Genomic DNA, 19,710 nt, shown 5'->3' with positions numbered 1-19,710 from the left:
TAACCCGCTTCGTCATCTATTTGTTGTTTTTTGCTGTTGGTGTGCTCTGTTTCATTTTGAATTCTATACACCCTGTAATACAAAACAGAGGTTAATGTCTGTTTTTGAATGATCAAGGAACGTTTGTGTCATATCTAATAATATAATACATCCTGACAGATTAATGGGTAAACTGTTTCAACAGGCAAATGCCCTTTGTCTCATGGTATCATCATTTTCCTCATCATACTGCCAAACCTTATTTAATAGTGTGCTGTCAGGCTTCTCTCCACCTCTGGGCGCCTTGAATCATTCAGTTCTCCCCTCCAGTCGGCAAGCTCCATATGCACATTACAGTAAAAAATACATCCAATCACACTGGAATTTTACAGCCGTGAGTCAGTGACAGCAGTGAGTCTCAACAGCAGCCGGCTGCATGTTTATCCGAATGGCATTTGGATACCTGTACCAGCAGGCCCTGGGCGTCACAGGGAGCACACCTTTCCTGCCACGGTGAGGGCGAGAACAGGAGGGAACTGTACCGTTCACAGTCGCGAGCAACGGACTACCGTAACTCCTTCCAGGACATAACCAGGGATGTTAGAATGCCAAAGCTTTCGTTTTCAAAGATGCGGTTCTATGAAATTAAGGATTTCATGCCAAATATGAAGCGGCCTAGAAGGTAAGGCAGACAGACAAATGATGCACAGGAATGATTGGGGTTGAAACAAAGTGTAAATAAAGTTACGTTGTATCTGTTTTGCAGAATGGATATTGTTCTCAATCGAAAGAGGCATAAGAAGGACATCGAGTGCCTCATGGTTAAAAAGATCAACGATGAGACACCTCCTTCAAAACTCAGGTAGTGTATGTTGCACCGTTATACACATCTAAATCGTCCTGCTGTTCATTAGAGTGGAAATCAATGCCCAAAGTCTCTCTTTGTTACAGCTGGCAGACTGAACATAAACCCCACCCGACTCTGGAAAAACTGCTGCAGAATAAAAGTAAGAAATGCTCTTTTTGTTTTAAACCGCGGGGTGCTTATTGGCAGATGATAGAGAACCCCAAAATAAGTGACAAATTAAAGTATCTGTTGGAAATCTAACTGTAAATTTGTTTCTGAGTTTGTACACTATTCACCCATATGACCTCTGTGGTGCGATTTGAGTAATCACTCTTGAATCTGTCCCTCAGAATATTTAGCGGCGTTCGGCTCCTTCCTGCGGTCCGAGTTCAGCGAGGAAAACATCCAGTTCTGGCTCGCATGTGAAGACTTTAAGTCGACGATCTCACCGGACGACATTCGCTGGAAAGCCGAGGAGATCTACCGGGAGTTTGTCGAGCCTACGGCCTGCAGAGAGGTGAGTTTGTCAGTGGCAGTGATTCATGGTGGACAGAGACAGAACTGGATGCATAGCCCAAAGTAGCAGAAAGTGGAAATAAAATCTGTGCCCTTTGGCATTCTTAGCATGAAAAACATAAACCTAAATATACACTACGTTTTTCTGAATTGATTTACCGAAAACAGGCTCGTGTATGATCGCGTCAGTGCAAGAAATGACACCAACTATCAGAAAGAAGAATGAGTAAAAGATTTACATAGAGGATGAAGCACTATGGATGACTTCATGTTGCAACTTTCACTGTATATGTTTCAGTCCAGGTGAAGGTGAAGTCGTGCTGACATGCCTCTGAGTCATGCTGACAAGCTTTTCTTGCTATTTAGTTAAATGGTTCCAGGTACATCTTGTTAATTATTCTAGGTTAATTGAAAAGAAAACACACACACACAGGGTCAGTGTGTGTTTAGCTAGCTGCAGATGTCCCATCCACTGACTGTGGTGGAGTTACATGGAGTGAAACACACAGACACAGCTATAGGCGACTGAAAACACCAATCACAGCCCGGTCGCCAGGATGTTATGTTAGCAGCTACCGCTTCTGCAAACCACAGTAATGTCAAAGGTTGTACCATATTACAAACCAACAAGGCTGGACCATCAACATCTGGGAGCGCGGCCAAAACAAGTATCAGCACTGTGTTGTGACAAAAGAGAAATAGAAAATTCAACCAAAGCACACAGAAAGGCGAAACATAAAGACAGTTTTTAAACTGTGGTTTTGCTGAAAGTTGCCTGCAGAACTTTCATTCTGGCGATTGGATCGCCAAGTCAATATCAGCAACAAGTATTTAACAAATGTATACATTTATAGCACCGGCTGTCTGTTTTTACTGGAAACACGTGGCTATACCAAAGCAACTAGGACTCTGGGATAGCTGGGAACTTTAAGAGCGGGTAAACCTTAAAGGTACAGTGTGTAGTGTATCGAGTATTTAGCAACATTTAGCGGTGCACCCCCTCCCTCGCTTCACCCCTCCTTTTCTGAAGACGTCGGAGAAGCTCCAGAATCTGTGGCGGCCCTCGCGGACGAGAAATTACTTCTCTAAATACGGACTTGTTCACAACAGCGTCGAGTATTTCTACTAATTAATGTGAACATTACCAGTAGCTCTCCGAGAGGCACAAACTGAGGCTACAGGTGCACAATATTTGACGTTTATACACGGTGGCATTTCTTTTCCAGTGAAACGAATGCACCGCTAATAAACATTGTACATTTTCTAGGTTTTACAGGGGGAAATATATATTATGGTCAGTTGTAATCTTTAACATTACTCTAACCTGTCCAGCAGAAAGCAGGAAACGTCACAATAATTTCTCTATCATCAGAGATTTCCATCGAGGAAAGGCAGCTTCAGTGGTATTGTTTTCACCGTTGCTTGCCCCGAGCTTGTTTAGCTTCTTCGTGATTCACACTCCTGTGATTTTTCTCGTACCAAATAAGTATGATCATCCATCCTTTATCAGATTGTACCTAGTACACTCAGGGTTCGTACGGGTGCTTGAAATCCTTGAAAGTGCTTGAATTTCAATGTTGTGTTTTCAAGGTCTGAAAAGTGCTTGGATTTTCGTTTAAGTGCTTGAAAGTGCTTGACATTATAACTCTGTGTCTTGGCATCATTGGGATCAGACTGGATAGTTTGTGTGTATCATCACACATGCAGCCTGGTAACAATAGAGAAGGATGGCTGAGGAGAAGGTGAATTTGATGCAATTTGGACTGATGACACGTTCGATATTAATAAACTTTGATGAATAAGCGAAAAAGCTTATAAAAGTTTATGTCAAAAAAGAAAATTGCAGGGTGCTCTCAGGTCCCTCTAACCTGGTGCAACGCCAGAAGAACGCCAAGTGGCTTCCCTTTTTTTGGATAAAACTTTGTGTTCTCCTTTAATTTCTAAAGTTTTTGCTATCATGAAACATAATTTTAGATGTTTACAGCATAATACAATGTACATAATTGTGATAAAAAGTGAAACAAATAATCATGAGTATATATTCCGGTAGATATGTATTCTACCCCAGCAATAAGGTGCTGGAAAATTCTGTAAATGACCCTTGAAAGTGCTTGAAAAGTGCTTGAATTTGACCTTGAAAAATGTGTACGAACCCTGTACACTGTACCTTTAATATAAGCATTATCAGATGCCAAATCCAACTGAAACAATGAGTGATCATGTGAATGATATATTTGGTGTGAATGCTGCTGTACCCCACAGACTTTATAATGTGTTTTCTCTTCCTCCAGATCAACGTGGACCACCATATCAGAGAGAAGATTAAGGAGTCTTTGGAGAATCCGAGCCACTCCTGCTTCGACGAGGCCCAGAAACACGTTTACCTGCTCATGGAAAGAGACTCTCGCCCCAGATTCCTGCAGTCCGACGCCTACCTGAGTCTAAAGCACAAATCCAGGAGTCTCTGGTACATTTAGCCGAGACACAAGGTCATCAGAACATGACCAACGCCGCTTTTTTTCTAATCCTCAGTATTTGTTTCTTCTTTCGATTTTGGCTGAATTGAGAAGTTATTTCACACTGTGTGGGAGGTGAGCGCTGAGGATGACGTGTCGGCGAAATGAAAACAAAGCAGGACAATCACCGTACGAGGAAAAAGTAATGAGAGTGGGAAACAGTATATGCATGTAGCGGAGAAAGAAGGCTGTTGGTATGTGTCAGCACTTTAGAGGATTGCGCAGAGTTTGGAGTTGAGTTGGAAATTCTGTATGTGTTAACTGAAAGTCTCAGTAAGTTAGAGAACAGTGTACAAATGATAAGAAGTGTCATTAAATTGTTTCTCACCTGGAGAATGAAATGACCTAGTTTTCAGAAATGGGCATTAAATTCATCTTTTTTTTCAAACTTCATGATCAATACTGGATTTATTTCGGGAGATGACTGTGCCAGTTCCTCCTTATCATTCATAGCTTGTCTTCATATTCTTACTATTTCCATAGAGTCAGAATGTTGAGACGGGTTTATATTTATCTGACTGTCTAACTGGAGGCGTGCAGACGGGCATGAGTCAAAGAAGAAAACGAGAAAAAAAGGAGAACAGTTTCCACAGCTCAGCCGGCAAAGGAGATTCTGTTTTTGGTCACATGTCTGATACATCCTCTAATTGGGCGCAGAGATGACTCCACACACCAGCAATAGGGTTTACCAAAGTGGAAAGAAGTAACCCCACATTAACCCTTGATCCCGCTCGGTTCTGTAAATGGCCTTATTCCTGAAAAATGTGCCTTAAAAAGGAGTACTGAGGCAGCTAATAATAACTCAGGAGCTTAAACGACAACACTGGAGTCATCGGACGACCTGATGCGTAACAGATCAGCCTGCATGGGCTGCCTTGTTAGGGGAATAATCTCATCACCCGCACACAACGATGGCTGAGACACACAAGTGCTTTATCTAAGAGAAATAACCTGAAAGACGTCTACTGTGGGGAAAAAGATCATCATGCTAAAGCAAAGAATAAGCTTTGCGTATTTCTTTGGAATCAAGACTAATGTTTTATGGGCCGTTGTTTCCGTTAAAGCCTTCTCTTGAAACTCAAGAGGAGGAAACGGGAATGTAAGTGTAAGCACCACAACTCTGCTATTCACAAGGTTGGTTTAACCTGATCAGGTGAAGAGACAAAAAGAATGGGTGTGGAGGATGTGCAGGTATTCATTTTAGGAAAAAAACAAAATGTGGCTTAAACATTGTCACTTATTTTTGCTCTGTACCTTCACCACCAACAGCTTTTAACCACATATAACAGTCGTCATCACTGAATAAGGTGAATGTGTTGCGGTGTGACTGATGTTCTGTAGTCACATATTGGTTAGTTAGATGAGCCCTGCCCCAGTGCGGTGATTGTGTATGCCAATGGATATTTATTTTTTTTTTTTTTTTTTTTCACAGCAGGATCATGAACCTCTCTCATTTTTTTATCTGTTACCTACTTTGTACCTCAATAAGTTCATCACGATACAAATTTAGTTACCAGCATTTGATTACCTGCACATACTATAGTCAGGGTTCGTACGGGTGCTTGAAATCCTTGAAAGTGCTTGAATTCCAATGTTGTGTTTTCAAGGTCTGAAAAGTGCTTGGATTTTAGTTTAAGTGCTTGAAAGTGCTTGACATTATAACTCTGTGGCTTTCTCAAAATTGGGATCAGACTGGATAATTAATTTCTGAAGTTTTTGCTATTATGAAATATAATTTTAGATGTTTACAGCATAATACAATTTACATAATTGTTATAAAAAGTGAAGAAAAAAAATCACAAGTATATATATTCCTTTAGATACGTATTTTACCCCAGCAATAAGGTGCTGGAAAATCTTAAAAATGACCCTTAAAAGTGCTTGAAAAGTGCTTGAATGTGACCTTGAAAAATGTGTCCGAACCCTGTATAGTCTACACTGGACTTTGACGATGGAGACCGTGGTTTACATCATGAGGTAAGATTGAGGCAGGAGACATTGGTTTGAGTGAAAGATTGTGGTTTCGGTTAAATGTTGAACATGTCCTGTCCTGTACTTTAACTCACTGGTGGCTTTTCAAAATACCAAAACAAGCCCCCATCTACTTTTAGTTATTTAGGAGAACGCTGCAAACTGTTTCACTGATATGCTTTCTGACTTTAAAACTTTGCGACACCCAGCTTTCTATCGGCATGCGGGTGAGTAGATCATTTTTGTTTGAGCTCACCCTTTAACCGAGAGCGTTGTGTACCTGAGCAAAACAATTCCAAAGATGCTAATGGCAGATACTGTACTGTAAAAGCAGGTATTTTTGAAAAATGCAATCCAGTCATCCTTCGTGGATTTGATTGTATACACATGGTCAACGTTCCCAGGCTGCAGGCTGCAGCTATTAGCAGGACTCCCAATAAACCTTTCTGAGCCATTAATATGCCAAAAACCAAAGTTATCCCAAAGTCAAACATCAGTAACTCCGAGTACACTTGGATGTCAGGGGTTGTCCCTGATAAATGACACAAGTCTCACATCTCCCGCATCACATGGCACACTATTCCTCACACACAGTCTGTCTCTGTTTTCTCACAACCCGGCACAGTTACCATGGTAGCGAAAAGAGGAAGTGAGTACTGTCGATGGCACGATGTTAGTCAAGACAGTCACACTTGGGGAAATTCACCACCAGATCTGTCCGCTACGTGCTAATGTATTGCACGGGGCTTTCTATACTGCTGAGTTACAGTAATTGCAGACACACAATACAATGTAAAAGGGACAGCTTTCAGTTCACAGTGTTTGGTGACTCTTCACAACGCCTCAGTTCTTATAACCGTGTTTGGGCAAAAGAGGGAGAGCAGCATCAGTGAAGCCAAGCCAAAGGGCAGATCGGAACAGAATAGCCTGGGGCATCAGGTGGTGAGCAGGAGAGACAGGGGGAAAAAAACTGTGATATCAGACACTGTCTGAATGTATCAGGGATCCTGTGAAGTATTTTTAATTACCTTCTGAGTCCTCTTTCTTTTCCTTTTCCTCCGGTTTCTGCCAGAATCCGCTCCCTCAGTAATTGTCAGGGAAATTAAACATAACAGAGCCAAGACTGGCAGCCCTGGATTACATCTTCGAGTTTATAAAAGAGCTTTGAATCAGCTGTTTCATCCCAACTGAAATAGCGTGAACAAAGTATTCTATCGTGCTACAATTCAATTCAGATCTACTAAAACATAGATCTTCTTGGATGAGCAGTGACCTAGAAACTGCTCAAGCGTCGGACCTGCGAACCTCTGACAGCAAATAGCCGTATTTATTAATAATGCCAAATCTAACCAACGGAAAAGATACTGCAGCACCGTTCTTTTCTTGTTTTGTCAACCAGTCGGGCTCCTTTGTCAATCTAAACCTGCTTCTATTGACATTTATTTGGGCAAAAAGATAAATGAATTGCTGTGTTAACGTGCAAGAATGAGCAGAATAAAGAATCTCACTGTAAATGTGTAGAAACCCATCTGACCAGTGTGAAGTGAGAGGCAGATGGTGTGACGGTTCCGTCACACTTTTAGCCAAAGCTCAGAGCGGAGCGAGGAGAAATGATTTCATTTGTAGTGTTTTTCATTTAGTTAAACTTTTCTACAACAAGCGAAAAATACCTCTGTTGGCGTAGCATGGTGTGGTACTTTTGAACAGGAGGAAATACCAAACAAACAGCGCAGAATAGTATTCTCATTTCAACACAAGGTCTTAGGATATCGAAACAAGAACACCGATGTTTGGCGACCAACACTAGCATTGACCTATTCTCACTCCCAAAACAGCCTGTAGCGTCCCCTCTACAACACTTGCTGAAGTGCCCCTCTACTGTAGTAGTACAAAGAGCAAGAAGAGTCCAAGTCAGATGGTGGTTGGATTGGCCATACACTGGGATTTACTTCCAGAGATTGGGGTTGCATCCCACATGTGACCAAGATTGAAGATTGATTTGCTTTTAAGTTATGTTAGGTAAGTTGAGTAAGTTAACATAAGCAAGCGATGTGACTGAATTGAGTTATTTTTAGTATGATCCTTGCCCCTGTCTCCCTGAATGTTTTCCTCTTAGATACAGCCAAAGCGACACTTCATAAAAATGATCCCTTGTTTAAGAATGCCCACGCAGCTAAAATAAGTTCAGGATCAGATGCTGAAGACTATGAATTCCCACAGTTCTGTCTTCAGTTCCAAGCATCTGCAACGGCAGATATTTCAACACCGGACAAAATATGTGATACGACAGCAATGATATGAAAGGGAACATAAAATGTCAAGGGTCAGCACTACTAATGCTAATTTCAGCTAACGCTAGTCACCCGCCAAGAAACTGTCCAGTTCACTACAAGTTCTCACACCACAGCTGGACCTCTGGCCAAGCTTGGTCTTTTCTCTGCACCCTGTCTGCTCCCAGTCCCTGAACATCTAGCAGGCTCAAATGTAGAAGGCTGTGGTCCGTCAAATATGTATGAGTCAGTGTTGACGTTGGCTTCGGGAGCCATGTTCTTTAGTAGTAGCTGACCTTGTCAGCCTTCCATTTTATACCAAAACTTCTTGAATTTAAGGTTAAAAGCAATTATCGACTTATTTTTCTTATATATTAACTCCCTACTGATGTCAATCCAAAATCCCTCCTACTTAGAGCAGGGGTTCACAAAGCGCAGCCCATGGGCCAACGGCAGCCCACAGAAACATTTTGTGGCCCCCATATGTGACACGAGATGCACACATTATATTTCTATCATTCCATTTAGATATTTTCTCTCAGAAGCCAACATTAGGTACACTACTCCACACGCTACTGCGTCAAACACCCTACATGTGTATGCAAAGTTAGGATTGAAAACTGGGTCATCGTATCATAATGCCTCACTGACTGAATAGGTCGGTTTCCAGTGACTCCAAAAACAACACGATTGTTGCCTCATACCGGCAACAGGTGACCCAAACGATTGTCCTGTGTTCACAGTTCTCAGTTAGGGTCAAGAAAACATCAAGGTTTGGTTGAACTAGCTATAGTTCATATGCTACTTCAGTTTCGTACGTCACTTTACTAACTTCAAATAACTCACTGTCCTTTGCTTGTTTGACCCAGCCCCCATCCCCGACCTCCTCCCAACACCGACTCTGTGGCTTGTTACACTACTTTGTGTGACTTCACACTTTGCAACTGTAGTAATCACTACAGCCACAGCTAAGGCAGATACGTGTGGTAAATAAGCTGCTGTCACGGTCGACCTCTGTGGTGGTTTTTCTGATGAAGACGAACTGACGGGCTGCGTGGCAACCAGTCGCACCTCCTCAAGCCCAGGGATGTCCTCCATGCTAGTGCTGCTAGCTAAAGCTAGCGAGTACTGTGAACAACCTGGCAGTTTAATGTGGAATAAAGATGGAAAAGCCAACACAGAAAAAAAAAAAAAAAAAGCTGTCTTGTGGAGGAGGAGGTGCCATGAAAAGTGAATCAACTCTCACTTGATGGACCTCGGAGGACAGATAAAGTGACCTGCCGTGTCTCAAAACAGGTGAATTCAGTGCCTGTGTGTGTGTGCTGGCTCCCGAAATGGGCACTACATTGGCCTTTCTATACCGGTGAGAATATAAGACATTCAAATAAAAGACCAACACAGAGCCATGCATATTCTACCCTACTTACAAGGATGTCAGTCCACAGTTTGGCCATGTAGGATATTACAATTGTCTAACTTCCTGTCGTCTTGCTGAGTCTCTCTGTTGCAATCGATTTCGCTGTTTCCTCTTTCTCCTGTCTGTGGCCTCGTGTTGCATGAATTGACGCCACACTTTTGAATTTCCCTTTGCGGGGATCGATAAATGTTGAATCGTGGAAAACGTCGAAACACGAGACAGAAGCACAAACCCTTCCATTTGTCTCCAACGCGCTTCACTTTTCCAAACCACCGAGCAACACACGCAGTGAGCAAAGGTCATGATTTGCCTATCACAGTCACTGTTACTGTAATTTGCATCTGTGCTGTCAGCCCAGAAGTAATGTGAACACAGCATGCTTTCAGCCACAGAGTGCTAAATGGTTGGCTCATCCAGTCAGGAGGAGGGAAGGATCCGCACCAGCAGGAGGGGAAGGAAAAGGAGCAGAGAGACATAATAGGGAGTAAGGCATCAACAGGAGGGAGGCATGCACGCAGCACAGGGTGATTATGTGTTGTTTCTAACAGCGAGGTAGGAGGAGAGGAGGAACAGGAGGAGGAGGAGGAGGAAGGGGTGCTTCCTCTTCAGTCTGGGCTGAGCCGCTGATGTATCCCAGCAGCCCCCGGTCTGCAGCAACAGGAAACCTTGGTATAAAAAGCAGCGTCGCAGGGGGAACCCTCCTAAGTGTCTCTCAGCCGCAGCATGACCAGGACCGGGAGCCTGAGTGTTCGGACTTAATAAGACAATGCCCAGCCTAATCGTCGAACCACCACTCAACACACAGCACTTCATCATGGACAGAGATGACAGGAAGAGAAACAAGAACATGTGAGTGAAACTTCTACGTTCCTGTAAATATGCTGACTTGGGGCTTGATAAAAAAAAAAAAAAGAAGAATCTTCGTTTTGATTAATATATGTATTTAAGTTGCGACGGGATGTTTTGCTTTTTCAGACACATGTGAATGGGATGCCTCGTGGTACCGCCCGAAAAATAGTTTAAGTTAATAACGCGGTCTAACTTTACTGCGGCACATGCTGTCTTTTTCTCATTACTAACATGCCCAACATGCTTGGAAAGGATTCACTGCAAGCTAATTTAACAGCAGCAAATCCGACAGGGATATATTCAAGCGTTTCTTATCTCTCCGCAGTGGAAAGAACTTTATGTGCCGACTCCAGTGCATGTTCTCACACTCATCAAGCTCTGAGAGGTAAGGAGACTTATGGAGTGTTTTGCATACATTTCAGTTTTAAAATAGCCAGCCTGCTCCTATCATTTCCATCTATGGCATCATGAAAGGATTCAAATGAACTTGAGACACCATGTTTGCTTTGGCACGGCACGCATGCACACCAACATACTGCGTTTGGTTGGACATTTTTTGTGTGAGTTTGATAAGCACATCTGCTCTGCTTTCTTGATTGCACGGCCTCTGTCTCCTCGCAAGCCTTTGCATCGCTTATTTTACCCAAATTTGATTCCGGTCGAGTAATCTAACTTGCATTCTCTCCCAGCAGGCTAAGTTTAGAAGATACCCAACAATGGTCACAGTCACTGGAAAGGCTTCTCGAGTCTAAATGTAGGTTGCTATTCCCCCGAGGACGAGAATACTGGCCACAAATGATGTTTGTAGGATAAAGGCTTTTTTAGAAAGCCGAGAAGAAAGAGGGTGTTATCTGTCCTTCATGCTCGGTGTGCTTTCTCTGTTTACTTCAGATGGACTGGCGACTTTTCGCAACTTTCTGAAATCCGAATACAGCGATGAGAATATTGAGTTCTGGCTCACCTGCGAGGATTACAAGAAGATCAAGTCTTCATTCAGAATGTCCTCGAGAGCCAAGAAGATTTACGAGCAGTTCATCAAAGCAGAATCTCCTAAAGAGGTAAATCCAGCCGAGAGATGCTTCGCATTCTGTCTCTCTTCCATATACTTAGATCTCTTCATTCTGTCATGTCATATTGGAAATGAAGATACATGCTGCGCTCTGACAGGAGTATAAAATAGGGAAAGTATCTGCTCAAACGTTGAAGGCTCTTGGCTCAAATCTCCTCATTCCTATCTTTCTGCCTCATTCCAGATCAACATCGACTATCACACCCGAGAGCAGATCAAAAGGAACGTCAAGACTCCCACCATGCACTGCTTTGACGACGCTCAGAAGATAGTTTACGGGCTGATGGAAAGAGACTCGTACCCGCGGTTCCTCCGCTCGGACATTTATAGAACTCTCCTGGAAAACCTCGCCGCCGACGCTACGAAGGGTTGAAGGCGCGCTCCGAAGGAGGGAGAAAGGACATAAAAAAAAACCCATAACTGGAATGTTTGAGCTCCTTCAGGAGGAGGGGCTGACAACAAAGAAGGAAGGAGGGGTCGACCGGCGCGCCGCATGGACACATACAGAGACCTCGCACCCCGGTGTCGTCACTATCCCCGGCACCGAGCACTTCACACCCGAGGACTACGTAACAAGAAGAAGAGGAATCAACAAGCCCAGCCTCAATGATAATGACCCTGTAGTGTGTGTGTGTGTTGGCCCTGGATGATAAGTCAGTGGTGAGTAGGTGAAGTGACTACTTTTGACAATGACCGAATCAGCGGGGCCGCTGACGCCCACTGTGACGGCGGAGCTGCGACAGAAAAAAAAAAAAACCATGCGGTGGACCTCCCTTGGCCTTCTTTGCAGAGGTGTTTCCTGTGCAGATAACAATAGAGGATGTAAGATGCAACGGTCACACTTGATCAGTTGTGTGTGTACGTTTGAGAACATGAGAGAGCGAGTGGGTACTTAGCTGTAGCTGTTAACCGCCACTGACACAGAATAAGCTGTCGCAATGACAGCCGGCCAATTATCTAATGACAGCACGGAGGAAGCCAGCAGATCCATAACGGACAGAGGACTCATGTCATCCTGCGTAAAAAAGGGCTGCAGGAGGCCACTAAGTGCCGCAGGAGGCATTCTGGGACACTTTGAAGGGAGATTTTTCAGAATGAAGCAAACAGGAGTTTTAAATCCTGGGTTTTAATTTAATCTGCCTGTGGGTGACATTTTGTGCCAATATTAAATATATTTAAGGATTATTATTTTCAAACAAAAAGTAAAAGTAGTTTCATTTATAAATAAATATATATATATATATATATTTGTATATGTATATATATATATATATATATATATTTGTATATGTATATATATATATATATATATATATATATATATATATATATATATATATATATATATACATACATATATAAATTGAAGATAAATCTGCTTTTTCGTGTCAACAAAGCAATCATGCACATTTCTTTCTGTGGAATCTGAATGTTCCCATTTACGGCCAGTAGTCTGAAAATAGTTTCTCAAGCACACGACGACTGGCCCTTATCTTGGTCTGAATGAGTCAAAGGAAACACACACACACCACTTGCTTTGTCTGTCTGCCTTTTTCTTTTCTTTTTTTCTTGTTGTGGTGCAGGGACTCAATCCCCCCCCCCCCCAAAAAAAAAAATGTAATTCCAGTGAAGAACAGAAAGGAGTCACTCTGTTTCACCGGAATCTTTGTCCAAACATGATTCTTACAGCACTGAAGTGTCAAGAGTTGTGGTTTTACTTAATAACCTCTTTGAGTGGAATTACTGTAGCGATAGAATGCTTCACCTTGCATGACAGGATGTTCAAACTCCTTTGTATACCCTGAGAATATGCCTTGTTATTTGCCTTCCAAAGCATGTTGTTTGAATGTATTCCTAGTGAAGTTAACTTAAAGGTTAAACAATGTGTTATTTATTGTTAATCCTCACCCTTTTTTGTTCTTTTTTTTTTTTGGAGTAACAACGTTTTTGTTGCAGTGTTGAAGTGCTTGTTAAAATGTTAGTGATTTGAATGGCATTAAATTATTTCAATTGCCTGCTCGGAAAACAAAGTGACATCTTTTAGTGATTATTACACACACGGACACGCCGAGGCCCTTTCACATCGGGGCTCTCGGCGCTCTCCGCTCTGATATTCCGTGTGTTCTGTTTTAAAGAGCACGGCAACACGCTCGCAGGGGGACATAGATCTTAAATACGTGGCATTAGGAAAATTAATGGGATGTTTGCTTAATGACTGTCTGGTATATGTTTAAAGCAATACTCCACCGCAAAAGCATGGAAACAGAGAGGCTGTGCCAAGTTCTGGTGGGGCGAAGACTTATTTTTTAACTGTTATGGAGAAGCAACTGCAGCAGTTGTTGGCGGGACGTAACCCTCCATCCTGCTAAGTGACAAAGTATATATACAACATGTGTTTTATAGACAGAGCTCCCGGGCTCTCGTATTCAAACGTTTTCAGCATTCTGAGAAAGCGAGTACAGGCTGTAATTTGGAAGATAATCCACAGACAGTGAGAGGATATTCAGACGGTTCGCTTTGAATTTCGATTTCTGTGTTCAGACTAAAACGGAGCCTCGTGGTATCCAACAGCGAGATACCGAGCGTCTGGAGTTTCCTGTTATCCGTCCGTATCGCCGAGAAGCATCTGCTGACTCGAACATTAAGTGTATCGGCGCCGCGCGCTGTTTTAGAAACAGGAAGGCCTGGACTTCCAGTTTCTAATGAAATCAGTCATTGTGAGAAATGAGATTTTCTCTTCAAGCGCAGCCGCGTGGAAGAATGAAACGCTGGACTGTTCCGCAGAAGCGATGATAAGATTGGTTTTGGATATTTGCGTCATTTCTTTCTTAAAGTCATTCGACTGTAAAAGAAAAGAAAAGAAAAAAAAAGATGTTGAGATTGAAAATGTTCTTGTCATAGTCAAAATGCACATGGTTCAAAGCTGCTGGGTTGGCTGACAACAGGGAACCCACAGATAGTGTCTCACCCTTCTTTCTTCATTCAGAGAGCGGCATGGTTGTATCACAGGCAGGATGATGGACAGACTCCTGAGTTTCACTAAGTGCATTTTGAAGAATATCACTTGAGCAATTTTTCTATGGAAACGGCAAAGTCACTGAGGTGTCGGGAACAGATTTGCCAGATAAACTGTGACGTGGCGAACATTCGAGTCGTATCACTGATCAGCTGTTTCCGCTGTCTGCTGCGTGCAAATAGCTGGCATGCAACAACAACTACAACCTGCCCGGTTGAAAGTCTATCCTGAAGACGTCTCTCCGTTTTGTCTCCTGGTTTCCAAGAAAAAAAAAAAATCCAAGCATGACGTAGCCACGTCATCCCCCGATGAAATGTATGTAGCCTAGTTCATTCGCTCACAGCTGTTTATGGGAGCACACCAGATCTGCATTTAGATTCTTTTTTTGTTGCAAACTGTCATTTTATGCCTTTTATGCATGGCGTTACATAGTGTCTGAAATAGACAAACAACCACAATCACACAGTCTTGCATTTAAAATGTAAGTGAAACAAGCCCAACAGCTTCGGCTGTAGCTCAGCGGGTAGAGCAGGCCGGCTAGTGATCGGTAGGTCGCTGGTTCAAATCCCATCTCTGGGCTGAGCTGAGCTGCATGTCGAAGTGTCCCTGAGCAAAGATACTGAACCCAAAATTGCTCCTGATGTGTGGTGGGCACCTTGCATGGCGGCCTCTGCCATCAGTGAGGGCCCTGCGATGAGCTGGGGTGGGGTGGACAGCTGGGATTGGCTCCAGCAAAAACCCTGGTGATGGATGGAGCCCAACAGCTTCTACCTCTGTTTTTATGATTAGTAAGTCTGCGTGTGATGGGGTCTAACCCCTGTAAATATACAGATAAAACAGTCCTAATGTTTTATTCTTTCTTTTTTTTTTTTTTTATCTGCGGTGTGAACAAGCCTCTGTCAAAGGGAGGTTCTGTGTGTACACTCTGTGCCAGCCTCCATATACGCACATACACACAAACAGACACACACTGACACACCTTTGTAGGGTCAGAATTTATCATGGTACAACTTTGGTGCCAAGATACTTTCCATGCCAAAACTGTGACTGGGAGATGCTGCCTGTTCATCTCCACACAACAGAATGATGACCACAAAGGCTGACTGAGCAGCAGCGTATGACGACACATATCTACGCTCATCGTCAGGCTGCAATTGTTAAGTCCGCAAAGGAGGAAGTCAGGTGACGTGGTTCTCAAGTGCGACACGGTGCGCATAAGGACGACGCTGGGGGTGGATGGTTTGGGAGTATTTCACACAAGATCGTTTTCCATGTCCCGCATGAATCTAAAAAAGGTCAACAGGGAGTTATTTTCACTACATAATGTACACAACAGAGAAAGATCAGCTCATAATCTGAAAACGTACATACGCAGGAAACGTACTTATTTAACGGAGGTTTGGTACGCCTGTTGCTGCCACACTGCAACGGTCATGTCATCTGTGACAACTACCATTACACAACCATCAGTTAAGGCTGTAGCTAAAGTTAGGAGACAGTTAGCTTAGCTTAGCATGAAGTCCGTAAATGTGTCCAAAGTAAAACAAAATTATGAATAATGATAATAATAATAATAATAATAATAATAATAATAATAATAATTCCTGCTATCAACTCTCCTAAAGCTCACAAACTGAAGTGTGATATCTTGATTCTTTAATTCTCACAAACAGAAATGTAAAAACTGACGACCTCTGGCTTTATGGAGCTACGTGCTGTGACAAACAGTCTCACTGGCATTTCTGTTTCCAGTCTTTATGCTAAGCTAACCTTTACATGTTAATATGAGAGTGGTATGGATCATCTTGTTCCTTTAACAGCCTTACATTTAATGATAAAAAAATAAGATTGGCTGCAAAGTTAAAGATCCTGCACGGAGCAGAAAGTCTGTGGTTTGGTTTCATACATTTACTGGCTTGTATCAACTGAGGAAATGCTTCTGTGTTTACGGGTATGATAGTTTACTAGCTTTGGCTGGCCCCAGAGCAGTATAATGTCCTGCTGTATCTCCTTTCCTGTATGTTTTTTATGGTTATGATCTGTCCTTTATGTGTTGCTGACTGACCAAATATCCCCCTGTGGAATGAATGAAGCCCAGGTTTTACTGCGGTCGGCGGCCAACTATGAGTTTTATCACGGTGGGATGTAAGGACGGGCACAATGATTATGTACCGTGACTTCTTGGTGGACAGATTTCAACAGAGCGCGCAGAAATTCAAAATGCAAAAAAGCCTTCCTGCGGTTGAAGATGCAGGAGGTGCGCTGACCTTATTCTGCATCCGCCAAGTCGGCCGCTGTGATGGCGAGGTCGGAGGGCTCTGCTTATGCTAATAAAATACGTTCACAGCCGATAACCGTTTCTACCTGCTTCACTTTTGGCCTCGGAGGAGGGTCAAAAGGTGGATCCTGCGCAGCCTGCTCTAACAGCCAAACAACAGAACAGAACATGTATTAATCAACATGTGTAGCCCGCCCAGGACCAAGCACGGACCAGGGCAGGAAGATTACTGTCTGCTGTTCCTGTCTTAGCCCGTAAAGCACAGGAAAGTGAGGTCAAGTCTCAACCTTTCACCGGTGCAGAACCACAACACAATCCACTTTTCCTCTGTATGTTACAGCTTGACTTAATAAATGTGGGTAGCACCTGGAACTTATTTTGATGTCTTTGGGTCTAGGTTCCGCGAGGTTCTGCGATCCGCAATTAATCCCTTAATCACCCAGATTTTAAGAAACGGCAGCCCATGAAAACACTCCGTGTTCAAACGGCAAAGTTCAGATGTGTCAACAGAACCATTTCTTCAACATCCTATGTTGTAAGAGTAGCTGTGCCATCGGCTAAAGGTTAGCGGTGACGTTGTAGGTTCAGCAGTTCATGCACAGTCAGTCCCTGCAGGAAGTTACGATGCTGCTATCGCAACGATTAACGCAAATTCAGCCAGTCTCTGTGAATTCTGCACGATCTCGCAATTTCGTCCAATTCATGCGACATTTCCGCAAATTTGCCCAGTCGCAACTATTCACGTATGTCACCTTGTTTCTGGTTGCGGAGGCGGCGTCATGACACAAACGTCTCACATTTAATGACTGTGTGTTTGCACCACACACAAAAGCCATCCATTGACAGAGGCCTTCCCAACACGAACACCAGGAGGATGACACATGATACACATGACAACGATCAAGTCGGTTGCCAGTTTCTGGGACGTTACTGATGACAAACGTGACACAAGGTAATGAAAAGAGACACAGAAGGGCAAACTCGTCTCCTGGCAAGGGCGAGAGGGGTCGATCACCTCCTCAGACAACTTTTAGCTAAACTTGTTTCGGCTAACATCAATCGATCGCACTCCGACTGTGGAATGACAGCCGATTAAACGTTCAAAACAAACTCTAGAGACTCAATACTTCCCCGTTTGATTCCTGCGGTCTTCCTGGAGCTGTCACTCCAGCTGACCTGTTTTCATTTCTTTGCATGGGTGCATTACAGTGTGGGACAACAAGGGCGATCAAAACACACATGCAGACATATAGGTACGCTGACAACTCCGAGCATTCTGAAATGCGTTGCGACGCACTGAAAAACCTGTTTAAGCCAGTGAGACGACTCTGTTCCTTCTGTAACACAATGACCTCGGTGTTCTCGTGGCTATGTAAATGGGAGACATGGGAAGTGAATGCAGCACAGGTGTGATGGAGCACAAGACTGCGTACATCCCCGTGCAGTAAGAGGATGGAGCCTTTACAAGTATAAAAAAAAAAAAAAGAAAAAATAACATACTTCTGCTTCCACTCTTTCATTCAGCACCTTTTTCTTTCGCTTTCGCATAAAATAACATTTGTTGAGAGAATGTGCTGCAGTGTATTGATTGATTAGAAACAGCCCAGGACAATATCATCCACATTGCTGAGAACCAGTTGATAGAAATTCAGTTATTCCCCAGTGAATCCTTGTAGACATGCGTGGTTTGTGAAGGTGTTCTGAGCAGCCCTGACCTGAACGCCACGTGAGAGGAACTCGTGTCGCTTTGCCAATCAAACGTGCAGTGATCAGGTGCAGCTGTCCTGCCGGGGGGGTTTTTCCCACGTCTATTAGTTGATCTTTAATCACGAGTTAGACTCAATGGAAATATTTCGAAGTAGTTACTGTTCGTCGGCGTTTCTTTATTTTATTGTCATCTTCTAATTGGTTTGCTCTGAGCAACACCTGCAGCAGCCAAGGTGTTTTAAATGGGTGTCTAATTAATATTATTAGTCTGCCACTCAGTCTGTCGTAAACACACAATAGTACAACTGTGTTTGTTAACCACTCTGTCAGCCTTGCAGATATGTCGTCCTTTTGAAAGTCGTGTTGGTGGCCTCCACTGTTGTCTATCGATCCTGTCGCCTGAATGAACGTTGGCAATGTGTGTTTCAATAAAACCCTCTGATGTCAAATCAGAAACGCCTGTTGGAGATTTCCCATTAAAGTCACGTCTGGAGACGTCCCAACTACCTGTCGAAAATATTCTCACCATAAAAAACAGGGCTGAAAATTGTCTTGAGGTTTAGTCAAAGACACCCAGTTGTGTCGCCACAAACAGGGCTGGAGATGACCCCACTTCCCATCAAATAAATCCAGTTTTTATCACCGTAAACACGGCTGAAAAATGTCCAACACATCTGGATATGTCGGCTGAAACTTGTCCCGTAGTATCCTTAAAGATATCTAACAGTACCCGCTTACCAATCTTAAAAACACGCCACCTCCAGACACGAAAGTTAGATGATAAACACGTGAAGTGAATGTGATAAAACAGGATTTAGTTGAAATGTCAGTATGGTATGTAGCCCACGTCGTGTATCAATGTGAGTATATCAGCGGTTTCCAGAAACCTTATGTGCTAAAATCTTATCGTGGTGACGGGCGGCGTTGCATCCATGCTGCTGTTCACAACCTTAAGCACTTGGAGTTTCAGACTGGCCTTCGGCACTCGACGTTGCCACCAAGTGAAAAAAACAGAAGCCCATAGAAGGGTTAAGAGTGCAGATTACTGCAACCTCCAAACACAAAGAGGACAAACTCTGCAAGCCCGTGCTGGGAATCACCTCCTGCGTAAGGCCCTCTGGACAAACCTCGCGCCTGAGTGGAAACTTGGCTCTGCTCTTCATCCACTTCTAAACAGACGGCTGCTTACACACACACACACTGCACACCATAATAAACACACGAGGCGAACACCGTGTTTTCACCCAGCAGAGCTCCAGACTGGTGCGACAGGCG

At 43.3% G+C, this 19,710-nt stretch overlaps 2 protein-coding genes across 3 annotated transcripts; both read left to right on the top strand.

Moving 5' to 3' along the window:
• The first annotated feature begins 410 nt into the window (after positions 1-410).
• LOC115590755 (regulator of G-protein signaling 21-like) lies at positions 411-4,246 on the top strand. The gene is made up of 5 exons (XM_030432131.1): positions 411-661; positions 746-841; positions 931-986; positions 1,177-1,343; positions 3,634-4,246. The coding sequence occupies exons 1-5, from the start codon at positions 585-587 to the stop codon at positions 3,817-3,819; spliced, it is 582 nt and encodes a 193-aa protein (XP_030287991.1). The 5' UTR covers positions 411-584; the 3' UTR covers positions 3,820-4,246.
• A 5,676-nt stretch (positions 4,247-9,922) lies between these two features.
• Positions 9,923-12,360, top strand: LOC115590777 (regulator of G-protein signaling 21-like). Of its 2 annotated transcripts, none has more exons than XM_030432173.1 (5): positions 9,923-10,365; positions 10,691-10,750; positions 11,058-11,119; positions 11,257-11,423; positions 11,619-12,360. In XM_030432173.1, the coding sequence occupies exons 1-5, from the start codon at positions 10,283-10,285 to the stop codon at positions 11,805-11,807; spliced, it is 561 nt and encodes a 186-aa protein (XP_030288033.1). In that variant the 5' UTR covers positions 9,923-10,282; the 3' UTR covers positions 11,808-12,360. The 2 variants fall into 2 exon arrangements, with proteins under 2 accessions (XP_030288033.1, XP_030288032.1); XM_030432172.1 differs by having other exon boundaries at positions 9,926-10,365; positions 11,055-11,119.
• The last annotated feature ends 7,350 nt before the right edge of the window (positions 12,361-19,710 follow it).

This window comes from Sparus aurata, chromosome 11, assembly GCF_900880675.1.
Source record: "Sparus aurata chromosome 11, fSpaAur1.1, whole genome shotgun sequence".
Taxonomy (NCBI): Eukaryota; Metazoa; Chordata; class Actinopteri; order Spariformes; family Sparidae; genus Sparus; species Sparus aurata.
Note: the sequence above shows the minus strand (reverse complement) of the source record. Positions and strands in the feature narration are given on the sequence as shown.

Coding starts and splice junctions, on each gene's coding strand:
- LOC115590777 (XM_030432172.1), top strand. CDS start 10,283: ATGCCCAGCCTAATCGTCGAACCACCACTCAACACACAGCACTTCATC. Junction 10,751..11,054: donor CACTCATCAAGCTCTGAGAG/GTAAGGAGACTT, acceptor ATTCTCTCCCAG/CAGGCTAAGTTTAGAAGATA. Junction 11,424..11,618: donor AAGCAGAATCTCCTAAAGAG/GTAAATCCAGCC, acceptor GCCTCATTCCAG/ATCAACATCGACTATCACAC.
- LOC115590755 (XM_030432131.1), top strand. CDS start 585: ATGCCAAAGCTTTCGTTTTCAAAGATGCGGTTCTATGAAATTAAGGAT. Junction 842..930: donor ACACCTCCTTCAAAACTCAG/GTAGTGTATGTT, acceptor TCTTTGTTACAG/CTGGCAGACTGAACATAAAC. Junction 1,344..3,633: donor AGCCTACGGCCTGCAGAGAG/GTGAGTTTGTCA, acceptor CTCTTCCTCCAG/ATCAACGTGGACCACCATAT.